This window comes from Stegostoma tigrinum, chromosome 27 (assembly GCF_030684315.1).
Source record: "Stegostoma tigrinum isolate sSteTig4 chromosome 27, sSteTig4.hap1, whole genome shotgun sequence".
Lineage (NCBI taxonomy): Eukaryota > Metazoa > Chordata > Chondrichthyes > Orectolobiformes > Stegostomatidae > Stegostoma > Stegostoma tigrinum.
The window spans coordinates 7384616-7398567 of record NC_081380.1 but is presented as its reverse complement, the minus strand read 5'-3'; the positions used below and the strand labels follow the sequence as shown (position 1 = coordinate 7398567).

Here is a 13952-nt window from a genome sequence, read left to right as displayed (position 1 = left end):
TCCCCACTGTACATCATGGGAAGTCCATTCCATACATTCACCTCTTGTCAATATTGTTAAACTTAAACTGACACATACCAGCTACCAATTCACATAGGTTAATCTGCGCAAGCCCACGGAATAAGTGTTCCATCGTGTAGGCTGTCAAGATGATCATTTAAGCACATGCACAAAGTTGCACACAAACACTGTTTAAAATCCAAATATTACAAAGTATTTCGGATCATAAAAAGGTTAAGGAAAATCATGCAGAACATGTTAAAATTAAATCTGTAGAATAGAACGACAGAACCGTTGGAGACCATGAAACTTTCCAGCATGGTTGTTCGATGGAGCAGCTTGGACAGTGAGTGGCAGACAAACCATTCAAGGCAACGTGCATTTGGAGTACAGTATGTCTCAAATTTCCATCAATATTTTTAATTTAAAAACCATCAAGCTGTCAGAACACTTTAATTACAGCAATATTTTGGGCAGAAGATCAGCACTGAGCCATCTAATCTACTCTTGCAAAGCTGCTCCCAGGATTTCTTTGCATGAGTTAAATGTGGAGATCACTTTCCTCATTTTATGCTGCAACTCTTCACTTGCAAAGTGCTTTTCTATTCATCCACAGGCCCTTAGGCCTTGGCAGCCATCATTGTAGTTTGTCAGTGTCCATTTTAAAATATGAAAGGTAATTCAAAAATTTCTACATGCACAAAGAGTCTGTCTTTTAAGTTGCCTTCCTTGGCCAGCATTTATTACCCACCTCTACTTAGTCAACACGGTCGATATGACAAATCTGGAACCTGTACAAGTCTGTACAGTGAATGCATTACAATAGACAATAGACAATAGGTGCAGGAGTAGGCCATTCGGCCCTTCGAGCCAGCACCACCATTCATTATGATCATGGCTGATCATCCACAATCAGTATCCTGTCATTACAAGTGTTATTAGGTTGGGAGTTCCAGGACTTGAAGCTGGTGCCATTAAAGGACGGCAATATATTGCCACGTCAAGATTTTGAGAGACTTTGACAGGAACTTACAAATGTTGGGGTTTCCGTGTATCTGTTGCCCTTCTTCTGAGTGTTAGGGGTGTACCTTGTTAGTTGTGGGTTATCTCAAAATTCTTGATGACAGTTTGTTTCATAACTATGCAGTTGCTTCAAAAATCAAAACTGGCTCAAACGAGCCGTATTTTTCCACACTAAGTAATTTAAAGAAGCCACTCAAAATGTATCTTATTTATTCCAGGGCCAGTGCCAACAGCAGGCTTATGTTTTTAGTTGCATTGAATATTAACAGATGTGCTGTATCACACCCAATGCCCATGCAACTATATATTCAGACTCTTTGAACAGATAGAAACTTCGGGAACTGTATTTAATGATTTAAAACAGGAACTGACAAACTGCTAAGAGGGTTTCCAAGAGACAGGTGACCAGTGCTTACTTAACACAGACTTTCACAAACTTCTGTAAAGTTCTAATTCTATTACTCCAGGTAGACAGATCCCCCAAAACATGCAAACACAGAAATGTATTATCTGTAGAATTCAGACCTGCTATTGTTCAAGCCTCAAACGTAGAATCAATAGACTTCTAGACTTCTTGCCTCCCAGATCAATGCTTCACAAAAGAAAACTAAAGATATCTGTTATCTATGAAGTAAGTGCAAAAGACCACTATTTATCTCTTGTGCAGTGATGTCCTTAGACTTTCAAACCATTCCGGTGAGATAAGCAATATTGGACTTGTGATCGAAACCAAACGATAAGTTTTGCTCTAAATGACCTGCGGTCTGCAAGAGAACACCAAAGGCTGTTGAACTGCTTTTGAAGAATTGGGTGCCTTTAAAATCTTCCCAGCCTGACTCTGAAACTGCAAGAAATCTGGCCTCCTGAAATCAAAAGTATAACCCCCTAGGCTTCACAACCTGATGAACACTAATTTCTACAAAATAATCCTGCAACAATATATATATCTGACTTCAGCTATCCAAATTCATTTGAATTACAACTCAAAGATGGATATAAACGCTTCTGACTGATCTCTTACAACAGCTAAATACGAAAACTACCAACTATTGCTTTGATTTAAAACTTATAGAAGTGCACTATCTTTAATGGCATCTTCCTTGAGCAGGTGGTATGGCTAATGCAGTGTTTACATTCCGGGGGAGTATGTATTCCGCGAACAAATAATCTTCATTATTTTTAAACAAAAACAAAAGTCAGTTGCTGGTTCTTTAAAAACATTCGCAAATAAGCATGTCAAGACACATACCTTTCATGCCAAAATAACCATTGACTGGGGACAATCAGAGAAGGAAACCAGTTTGGGAATTTTGATTCATTTCTTTTAATGTCTGTAATAATTGCATATGTGAGAGAGCAATAATTACAGATATTCTTGGAAAAATGGATTCTCACAGCACCAAGGTGTGTGCCTTTAACAATGAATCTGCTTTATATCTATGAGAGAGAGAACAGTCTATCTTTCTTGGATTCTAATCGCTGGAGGGCAGTTATGACCCAGATTCAAAATACATAGGAATTCAATTTCTTAGGAAATTTGGAATCTTTTTATACAAATGACAGTTATTTCTGAGAGCTTTGATTATATTTGAAAGAAAGAATCGATTAGAAATATGTTTTTTAAAAATGGCATAACCTGTTAATGTCACACAGAGAAAATTCATGGACTACAATCAAACCTAAATATTATTTTACTGTGCAAACCTTCAACCAGAATTGAATCATAAAGTAGAGTCTTTGTACTTATTCAACATTTGTAAAGTTATTCAATTACACCTACTTTCCAATTAGCCCAGCAACAGTGCGCTTTCCTCCATATTTGTGAAAATAACATACAATAATTCCCTTTTTGGTGCTATTAAATTTACTTCCATCATCTACCAGATGGATTCCTACACATAACTACACGTCTGAGAGCACGAAGAGATCAAGTCTATGGGGAAACTGAGAGAGGAGACAACAGAACAGGAGAACATGGGGTATCACTGGAGCAGTCTAATCATTTAAACAGAAGTTAGGAAAAACAGTGTGGGACAAGATTAGATTAGATTCCCTACAGTGTGGAAACAGGCCCTTCGGCTCAACAAGTCCACACCACCCCTTGAAGCATCCCACCCAGGCCCATCCCCCTATAACCCACACACCCCTGAACATTACGGGCAATTTAGCATGGCCAATCCACCCAGCCTGCACGTCTTTGGGCTGTGGGAGGAAACCGGAGAACCCAGAGAAAACCCACACAGACACAGGGAGAAGGTGCAAACTCCTCACGGGCAGTTGCTCGAGGCTGGAATTGAATCCGGATCCCTGGCGCTGTGAGGCTGCAGTGCTAGCCACTGAGCCACCGTGCCGCCCATATGAAACAAATAAGTAGCAGAATGGATAGCTTACTTCAATACAGCCAGCAGGGGAACAGGTGCTAAACAGTAGCTCCTTACAGGGCTGAATGAAAAACACAGACCAATGAGAATCACTATTGTACATAAATGAATATTAATGACTCAGGGCTGTAGAATCAAGTCCACATTTCTAAATTTGAGAATTGGATGTTCCTAAATTGAGCATGTGGTGGAAGCTAATTAACACTGAGAAGAACTGCAACAATTAACAAGAAAACACCAATAAACCTGCAGAATTGCCACAGAATTAACCATATAATTGGCAAATTGACTTCACTACAGATACATGAGAATAAAATCAGGATGCCACATATTACTTAGAAACTGAAGATCTACACGAATTTGAGGTGCAATGGGGAAAGACAGAACAAATACACAGATAACTTCATTCCTTAACTTTTATAAGGCCATTTTAATACAAAAACAAAATAAATATCAGATATAATAGGAACTGCCGATGCTGGAGAATCTGAGAGAACAAGGTGTAGAGCTGGATGAACACAGCAGGCCAAGCAGCATCAGAGGAGCAGGAAGGCTGATGTTTCGGGTCTGGACCCTTCTTCAGAAACGGTGGAGGGAAAGCGGATTCTGAAATAAACAGAGTGAGGGGGAGGCAGATGGAAGATGGATAATGGAGCAGATAGGTGGAGAGGAGACAGACAAGTGAAGGAGGCGGGGACGGAGCCAGTAAAGGTGAGTGTAGGTGGGGAGTTAGGATGGGGATTGGTCAATCCAGGGAAGACGGACAGGTCAAGGAGGCGGGGATGAGGTTGGTAGGTAGGAGGTGTGGGTGGGGCTTGAGGTGGGAGGAATGGATAGTGGATAGGCTGGTTTTGGTATGCAGTCGGGGTGGGGGGGGAGATTTTGAAGCTTGTGAAGTCCACACTGATAAGATTGGGCTGCAGGGTTCCCAAGTGAAATATAAGGTACTGTTCCTGCAACCTTTGGGTGGCATTGTTGTGACACTGGAGCAGGCCCAGGATGGACGATTTGTCCAAGGAGTGGGAGGGGAAGTTGAAATGATTCACGACTGGGAGGTGCAGTTGTTTGTCGCGAACCAAGTGTAGGTGTTCCACAAAGTGGTCTGTATGACTGTATCAGCGCCGCCTCGTGCTCTCACGAGGAGCTCGAACAGTTCATCCACTTTACCAACATCTTCCACCCCAACCTTAAGTTCACCTGGACCATCTCTGATACCTCTCTCTCCTTGTTGGACCTCTGCCAGAGATGGAAACATCGACCTGGAAACCGATATCCATTTCAAGCCCACAGACTGACACAGCCACCTAGAATACACATCTTCCCAACCACCTTCCTGCAAAAATGCCATCCCCGATTCTCAATTCCTTTGCCTCCACCGCATCTGCTCCCAGGATGAGGCATTCCACTCCCAGACATCCCAGATGTCCTCTTCTTTTTCAAGGACCGTAACTTCTCCTCCACAATGTTTGAGAATGTCCTCGGCCATGTCTCCTGCATTTCCCGCAACTCATCCCTCACACCCCCCCTCCCCAAAATATCAACCAAAGCAGAATCCTGTCGTCCTCAGGTACCACCCCACCAACCTCTGGATCCAACTCATCATCCTCCGACACTTCTGCCACCCATTTTTCCCTCCCTACGCTTGTCTGCTTTCCAGAGGGACCACTCTCTCCATGACTCCCTTATCCTCTCCACACGCCCCTCCAGCCCCACCACCCCCGGCAACCTCAGCAAGTGCTACAGCTGCCCCTACACCTCCCCCCTCACCTCCATCCCAGGCCCCAAGAAGACTTTCCACATCAAGCAGATGTTCATCTGCACACCCACTAATGTGGTATACTGTATCTGCTGTTACCATTGTGGCCTCTATATTGGGGAAACCAAGCGGAGGCTTGGGGACCGCTTTGCAGAACACCTACGCTCAGTTCACACTACACAACTGCACCTCCCAGTCGCGAACCATTTCAACTCCCCCTCCCATTCCTCCGACATGTCCATCCTGGGCATTGTCACAACGGTGCCACCCGAGGGTTGCAGGAACAGCATCTCATATTTCACTTGGGAACCCTGCAGCCCAATGGTATCAATGCGGACTTCACAAGCTTCAAAATCTCCCCTCCCCCAACAGAGCAAGGAAATGAAAGTCTTTAAAAAGAAAATCAATGCCAATGGCTTCTTGTGTGTATCATTCTTTGATGCTATCTTGAGCAGCATGGTTTACAGTTAGTTGAGCACACTAAGAACAGGAGCATATTATACCACGTAATGCACAAGAATTATTCTGTTGCTAAGATGAAGCTGTGTGCAGCCTGCTGTGTGTTGCCGCAAGGCCAGGAAGTCTGATCATTATTACTTTCCAAGATCAATTAAGAAGCCCTACTTGTAATTTGCAGATCTGGAGTCCAATTATAGGGCAGAATGAACCAAGCAGAAAATTACTGGTTCTCTTCCTCTTGTTTAAAAAAAAAGGTGTGACAAGGAGTAAAAGCAAGGGACAACTCAAAATTTTATCACACTGCTAAGTTGCAGCTGTTCAACTCTTTAAGGTCAAAGAGAATGCTCCATTGTACTTAGGTCAATTAAGAAGTCAATTGGATTTATCACAGCAGATGGAGGTAGGCTGGTTTTGCTTTTGAAAATATGACAATTTGAAACCTTCATTACATTAACTAACAGCAAGGAGGTATTGAGAGATACAGGTTAATTAGAAGTCACACAGGCTTTGGAAAAGTGTGCACAAAATTGCACCAGGTATGACGACCAATTATTCCCATGCAAATAAACAATGAGACCTCTGGTAAGAGAAAAAGGAGATGTAGTGAGAAACAATACAGTTCCATGTTATTATGGCTGTGTACAAGGAGGAATTTCTTCAGCTAGAGGGTAGTTAATCTGTGGAACTCATTGCCGCAGAGCCCAAGTCATAGAGTATATTCAAGATAAAGATACACTTGTCCTTGACTGGTAGGGGGATGAAGGGTTATGGGAGGAGGCACGAGAATGGGGTTGAGAAAACTAACAGCCATGACTGAATGGCAGAGCCGACCTGATGGGCTGAATGGCCTAGTGCTGCTACTATGTCTTGTGGCCTTATGAAAAGAAGGTATAGTATCAAATAAGCCTGCATTTAATAGAACAGGCCTTCTGCAATTTTCCAGGCCTCAGCAGTTATTGCATGAATAAAGACAAATGTCATGTAAGACAAAATAAATTTACAATGAATGATTTCAGTCGTGTTAGGAAACCAACTATCATTCAAAATATAAGATTCTTCATCAACCTTTATCAGCCTGTAAAGCTGATAAAGTGTCACTTTTCTTTGTGCCATTAAGATCAGCAATTATCACTTACAGCTTTGGGAGCCACATAGCCTCCAGTTGCCATTCCAATTCCAGTTGACAGTTCAAACAGATCACTCAGGCCACTGCTTGGCACAGCAGGGGTTGGTGATGGCCCAAATGTAGTTGGCACTGAAGATGGTATAAAGCTTTGACCAACCTGTAACAAAAATAAATTAACATTTAATGTGAGACCACAAGTACAAAACAATTCATACCAGTAATTAATTACTCCAACTGGTCCACTGCTAGTGAATCAGAAATCAACTAAACAAGTTGGTTGGATAAATACATTCTTGAATAGGTACTTTATTTACATACCTTTGCGTCTATGGTAGTATTTCACGTCAAATTGCATTTGCCTCTGATTGGCTTGGAAAAGTTCTTCAGGAAAATTATTATACACGATTCTGAATTTATCCAGCAGTGATGTTGATGGCAAATAAAAATTCTCCTGAAGGTTTTGATGATGTCGATATCGATAAGAGGCCAGTCAGTGTTTTGTTCCTGTTCATGTTTTGATATGAACTTTGCAGAAACTTAAACCACTCTTGCTCACTGCTGACCTTTGTTAATTCCATACATTGTTGAAACTAAATAAGCAGGAAACGGCAGAGCTGCTGATTGGGTTAGATGAAGGAGGGTGGTGGGTAGTTTCCATAGATGATAAACATTAGTATACACTAATTAGACTAAATGGCCTGTTACTGCATTGTACATTCAACGTAATATGAATGACTTTATTCTAAAGGAATTTAATCCTAAACACATATTTGGGTCTTCCTATGCCAGGCCAAGGGAGTAAGCAGAATGCCAACAAATCAAGACCAAATGTTAGGATGTGTGCATTTGAAGACTGCCCAGTAACGTTCCCGTTCTTTATTACTATCCAGACACCACTGTTGAAAGATGCATGCAACACGGGATTATACTGCAATGTGATAACACCCATAGTGACCAGCCTGCCAATGCTCACTGACTAGGATCAGACATGGAGACTAGGTAAACTGCCAGTGGAGGGGTGCAGGTGCTCACAGAATCATATCGCAGAAAGAGTCAGCATCTTGAAGTGGGAAAATTGTAAAAACAAATAAAGCCCTTACAAACTTGAATTGTGATCTGTATGTGACTTTAGGAGAAAGACTCACCGCTGGACTCCCACCAGTAGGCCCGCCAAGATCGCCCCCAAGCTGAAAGATATAGAATACAGAGAGTCAATGGAAGCAGAGGGCATACACAGCAAGAGGGAATAAAGGCTGGAGGGCATAAACAGCAAGAAGGGAAGGAAGAAATGCATTTATGAGGTAATTTAAAAAATAACAGCTTCCACATTTTCTTCAATTTCAATTTCAGACTGAAGTGGGTTGCCACTCACTTATTAGAGCAGTTTCTGATACGCTGAGAGAAACATAGGTGACAGATAATTTAGTTTAGTCTCCACAGTCAAGGCAAACATTCAATCAAAGATAGCCAAGCAGGAAATAATCAAAAAGAAAAAGGTGGTGAGCAGTTAAGATTCCAGCTGTAATCATTTCCAGCAAACCAGACAACAGCATTGACCAGAGCAATGAAGGCTATTACAGCAATTATGGGGACAGGCACAAATAGAACATAAAGATTTCAAAAAGCTCAGTTTGGAAAGTTCTAGATTTAATTTGTTGAATTCAAATCATCAACTGTGTGTGCTCACTTCTTAAATGTTGACATGCAAAGTAACGCACAGGAAACTCTTGCTCGATTCGATTGCTCTACAAGTCTCTCATCAACCCTTTGAAAATTGCTAATAAGGTGCAAAGTTCGGTGACCATTTTATATAAGAAAATAATCTAGATTATATGAGCCATGAGGAAATGTGGAACTCCATAATCACTTCTGAAGGGTGGGATTTATATTTTCGTTTTCAGTGACACTCAGCATAGCAAGGATGTTACACTGCTTGGTCAGACACAAATATATCTCAATCTTAGACGACTGTACTTGTGATTAATTATTTGAGAACTGCTTTACAAGTCCAGTTGATCCCATTAAGTTTCAGTGGAAATAGCTTGCAGAGGTGCTGCCATAAATGAACAGACTTCTCAATTTGATTTCCATCACCAAGTTCAACTATTCCAATGCTCTATATCTTCCACACTTTAAGTCTCAGCTCATCCAAACTCTGCTGCACTTGTACCAAGTTCCATTCACCTTCTGATCCTTATTGACTCAAAGTCAAACAATGCCTTGAATTTAAAATTCTATAAATTACAACATGCTGTTAACCTTCTCTATATCTGCAAACTGCTCCAGCCCTCCAACTCCCCTATCCCTCTACGTTCCTCTATTTCTGGTCTCCTGTGTATCTAATGTTTCTTCACACACACACACACTGCTAGCTGTGCCTTCAGTATTGGATAATATGCTTGTGTTTTGTAACACTGATGACAGTACATTATTGCTGTTGATGCTATGGAACATCCCAAATGAATATCTGGAATGTCTACTTCTGCTGATCTCATTGTGGGTGGTATTTGTGGCATTGCACTTAATCTCTGCAGGAGCAGGAATTAAACATTAGTCCACATTCACCCGAGTTCACTGGCCTCTACCCACCAACTCTCATTAGCAAGTATAGCAACAGCGTGATGGCAGATATTGATTTCACCCAAGATGCCCCTCACAAATAAATTGCTTTCTGTCTGGAATAACCACGTTGGCAAGATATTGAGGAACAGAGGTGCCTCTGTTATAAGAGGTAATGTATTTCACCACCTTCAGGAGTGGGGGTACAAAATTAGGGGAAAAAAATGAGCACACCACATCAACTTTGCAAACTGCAACATAATGCACAGCCAATAGTATTAAACAAACAGAATCAAATACTCAGTAAATATTTTTTGCCAGGGCATTAATAGTTTCATGATAATTGAAAATCTAACTAATTTTGAAATGAAATAATTTAAAATTCTGTTCTACACAAAGTCTCAAAATTTATAGCACATTTGATCCAACCGGTACACACTGGTAATAATGTTGTACACAAACCTTTTCTTATTCTTCCTCAGTAAACACCATCAGCATTTCCCTCTACTTCTTTCTCCCACGTGATTATCGAGTTTCCCCCTAAATGCAACTACAGAGGCTCACCATTTTATTTTACTGTCTGTTGAGTTGGTAATATCCAGCAGTGGGTTGCATCACATTACAACTGCGATGTTTATCCAAAGCAAAGTTAAATTAGAATGGCTTTTGTGCAATTGTAAATGCACCTTAATAGAGATGTAATGTACATGGACATAATGATCCCACAATTCTTAATGAAGGAAAAACAAGATAATACTCATTTTCTCTGACTTCAATAATCTAACAGATGTTATATTCTGATGCTGTTAACATATGGGCAGGAAAAATAGGTACTCAAAATGAATTTTGGGCACAATAGTATAAACAATGATCTTCGTCTAACATGCATCACACTCAAGTCTCAAATAGCAAACAACAAAGTTCTGAAATAGATCTCCCAGAACCTTGCAAAGTGTTACAGGCTTTCAGACAGAATGTACAAAACTAAAACAAAGTCATAGCTCATCAAGCAAAATTCAAACCACATAAAATTGTTTACTTTCAATCACTTCACAGGATGAAGAGGATTAAAAGGGAATCTGACAGGAACAAACAGGAAGACAATTTATCATATGACAACACTACCTTGTTCTGGCATTACTGATCTCCGGTCTACAAAATGAGGTTTCAAAAATTAGGGAGATAGTAGCAACTACTGATGCTGGAGAATCTGAGATGACACAGTGCGAACCTGTATGAACTTTCTGAAGAAGGGTCTCGATCCAAAACATCAACTTTCCTGCTCGGCCTTTCAAAAAGTAGATATGGGGCTCATTTTACAAATGATGTGGACTTTGTTCACTTAAAGTAGCTGCACAAGTTAGCTCTAATAATTAGACACTAACTTTGTGATATTTGTGATATTCAACGCAGCTAATAAAATGCGTTCATTTATTTCTAGGGAAATTGAATATAAAAATAGGAGGCTGTGCTTGTTACACAGGAGAAATGACACAGGAGTGCTGTATGAAACTGGTCAAAGGCTCTTGTGACACCATAGTAGTGTCTGTGCCTGTGAGCCAGGAGGTATAGATTCGGCTTGCATCCTCTCCAGTGGTACATCAAGACATCTCTGAACAGGATGATTAAAAATATCAATAGCATTTGTTAACTTAGTTAAGGATGTAAATGCTTTGAAAGCAATTCAGAGAGAACTCACTGGACTAATAAATAGAATGGGTAGGTTTCCTTATGTTTGGACAGACTAGATTCGTATCCAGTGAAATTCAGAAAAATGAAAGATGGCCCTATTGAAACATACAAGATCCTGAGGAGCCTTGACAGATGCAGATGTTCATTTTTATGTGAGAATCTTGTACTAGGGGTCACTGTTTCAAAACAGGGGTTCACAGCGATGAGATAAAACTTTAGAACAAACATGAGATGAAATTTGCTCTCAGAAGGTTGAACTTTGTTTTTAAATTTGCTCATGGCGTGTGGGTAGCTGGCTGGGTTGGCATTTCCTGCCCATTCCTAATTGCACAGAGGGCAGTTAAGAGTCAACCACATTGCTGTGGGTCTGGAATCACAAGTAGAACAGATGGACAACGATAGCAATATCCTTCCTCAAGGTACGTTGGCAAAACAGGCTTTTTTTATGATGATAGGCAGTCATTACTTAATCACCATTTGAATAATTTTTTATTCTAGATTTTTAATGAATTCAGGCTTCACCAATCGGCCATGGTGGGGTTCAATCCCATTGCCCCGGAACATTAGCCTGAGTTTCTGGAGAACTAGTCCAGTGCCTCCCCTTCAGGTACGCTCTTGCTAAAAGGAAGGTGAAGCAGAATTTTTGAATACAAATAGGTGGACAGTAAGTGGCTGAGAAGTTATGGAGGGTAGGCAGGAATGGGAACTGGAGGTTACAACCAAATCAACCATGAACTTATTAAATAGTAGAGCAAGCCCAAGAGGCAGGAGTGCTCACTCCTGCTGCTTGGTTGTAAACATTTGAATCTCTACAACCAATTCGTAACAAAACTACAGAATCCAGTAGCTGGATGAGTCACAATAATGTAACTGGCATCCAATAAACAACTTACAGTCACACAGAATTTGCAAAGTTTAATATGGCTACTAATAGTGGAACAACTTAAAAGCTGCAGGAGTCCAGACCTGGAAGGGGTAGAGATCTCAGCAAATTGCAGTGCTGAAAGGAGGTTTTAAAGTTGCGGAGGGGTGAGACCACTAAGTGACTTGACAACTTGGAAGGGAATTTTAAAAGACAGAGACAGTCAAGCGGAGTCAATGCAATCAGAAAACACAACTGTGAATGGGATTTCAGGCATTGTGATAGAGATTCCATGAGTTGTGATATGGGCAGAGATTTCAATCAGCTCAGATTTATGGACGGTACAAGAGATAGACTGGACAATATTGGAACAGTCAAATCAAGAGGCAACGTTGTGTTGGATAAGGGTTTCAGCAGCAAGTAAGTTGAGGCAAAACAAAGAAGGGCAACGTTGCTGCGGTGGGAGTAGGTGATTTCCGTAATGGATAGGCTAATTGTCTATTACTATTTTCTACCAACGTAAAAGACTACGCTTTAATCCCTCTATCTGTTAGTACCCTTGAAGTCAGCTAGAAACTGGCTTTTGGGTCTGAAGGCGAAAATGAATTCTGAGACAGGACAAGCAGAGATGGAAGACAAATTAGAAAAGGAGGCACACTCAAGATTAGGGCATGGGGGTTGAACTTTCAGTCTGGGGAAGGGAGAGAAGTGACAGGATAGACTACTGGAAGCACACATTCCCTCAGGTTATTGAGATGTTAATGAGTTAACATCCCATGATTTTTTATGCTCCTTCTCTCTTCATACAGGGGTATGTGAACACCGTCTCAATTTCCTGCCCGAATAGGGATTGGGTGTGAAACATTTGCAAGAACAAATGGCACTAAGCTCTGTAATCTTTATGGCTCTACCCAGACACTACCGCTTACCCCTGTTTCTGCTGAGATGGCCAGGTCAGTGACCTTGGATCAAGCCAGGCAGTTGTCACCACTTGAAATCGCATCCTGTCGTTAACATACACTTCATGACGATCAAAGCTGCATCCTGTTCTCAGATGTAGTAATTGTTTTATGTATCTGCCAATTCCAAGTGTATAAAAGTGGGGACTGTCCCCGGTTTGGAGAGAATTGGTCACGATACTCAGCACTCTGTGCCGGGTTGCATACAGCGATCCTCCGCAGCTTGTACTTGCTTAGTAATAAAGGATTGCGTTTTTGTAACCAGGTCAGTGTCTTGCTCTTGCATCAAGTCCGTGAGGGACTCTGAAAAACGAACCTAACAGTTATCCCTGCAGAAATGAACAGCCAGGAAGTGTGCAGAACTAATCACGTGGAAGGAAAACAATGGCAATTTTGGTTGTCATCATGGGACTGAGGCAAAAAATGCATTTCAGTCAAGAACAGCAAACTGTTGACCAGAATCCCATGGAGTGGCTAAATAAAAGTTGACAAAACGGTAGAACAATCATAAGCTCGGCAGGTGTCAGCAGCTGTTGGGTAACGTAAGATAGACAAAATTAACTTTAAACACTAAGTCAGATCAGAACAGCTGTAGTCAAGTCCAATAGGATGCCACATTGGAGAGGCAAGCTTTTGCAGAGCCACATTTTACAGGGCAAGTGGTCTTTGATGTACCCAAGCATTCAAAATATGAAATGCTCTTAGTGAGGATAATATGAGACTGAAATACACCAATCTGAGTTTCAAGAGATTTTATCAAATACGGGCACAGATTAATTTTAATGTACAATAATAAAGAAGTTTTATAAGGAAGATATCTGGACCTCGGGCAACAACAGTTATTCTTGCCTGCAGAACTCAAGAACTGCAACCATATCCATCAAGCCCCAGTACTCTCAAACTTAAAAATAAATTGGCAATTATATTTACGACATAAACTGCTATTTACAATAAGTTATGAAGGAACAACCAAAGAACTAGCTGCACAGTTTTGATGAGTAATGTCATTTTTCGATGTTTTCATAGAATCCCTAGTATAGAAAGGGGCCATTCAGTCATCAAGTCTGCACCAACCCTCCAAAAAGCATGCACGTCTTTGGACCCAGGGAGGAAACCGGAACACCTAGTGGAAACT

The 13952-nt window shown here is 41.0% G+C and overlaps 1 protein-coding gene across 2 annotated transcripts in view; it reads right to left on the bottom strand.

Moving 5' to 3' along the window:
- ap2b1 (adaptor related protein complex 2 subunit beta 1) overlaps positions 1 to 13952 on the bottom strand; it is a 280263-nt gene that overhangs the window by 137506 nt on the left and 128805 nt on the right. The window contains exons 15-16 of one of the 2 annotated variants that reach the window (XM_048557271.2): positions 7891 to 7932; positions 6756 to 6902 (exon numbers count right to left, since the gene is read on the bottom strand). In XM_048557271.2, coding sequence (XP_048413228.1) covers positions 6756 to 6902; positions 7891 to 7932 — 189 coding nt within the window. The remainder of the gene's footprint in view (positions 1 to 6755; positions 6903 to 7890; positions 7933 to 13952) is intronic. The other variant, XM_048557272.2, reaches the window with a different exon arrangement.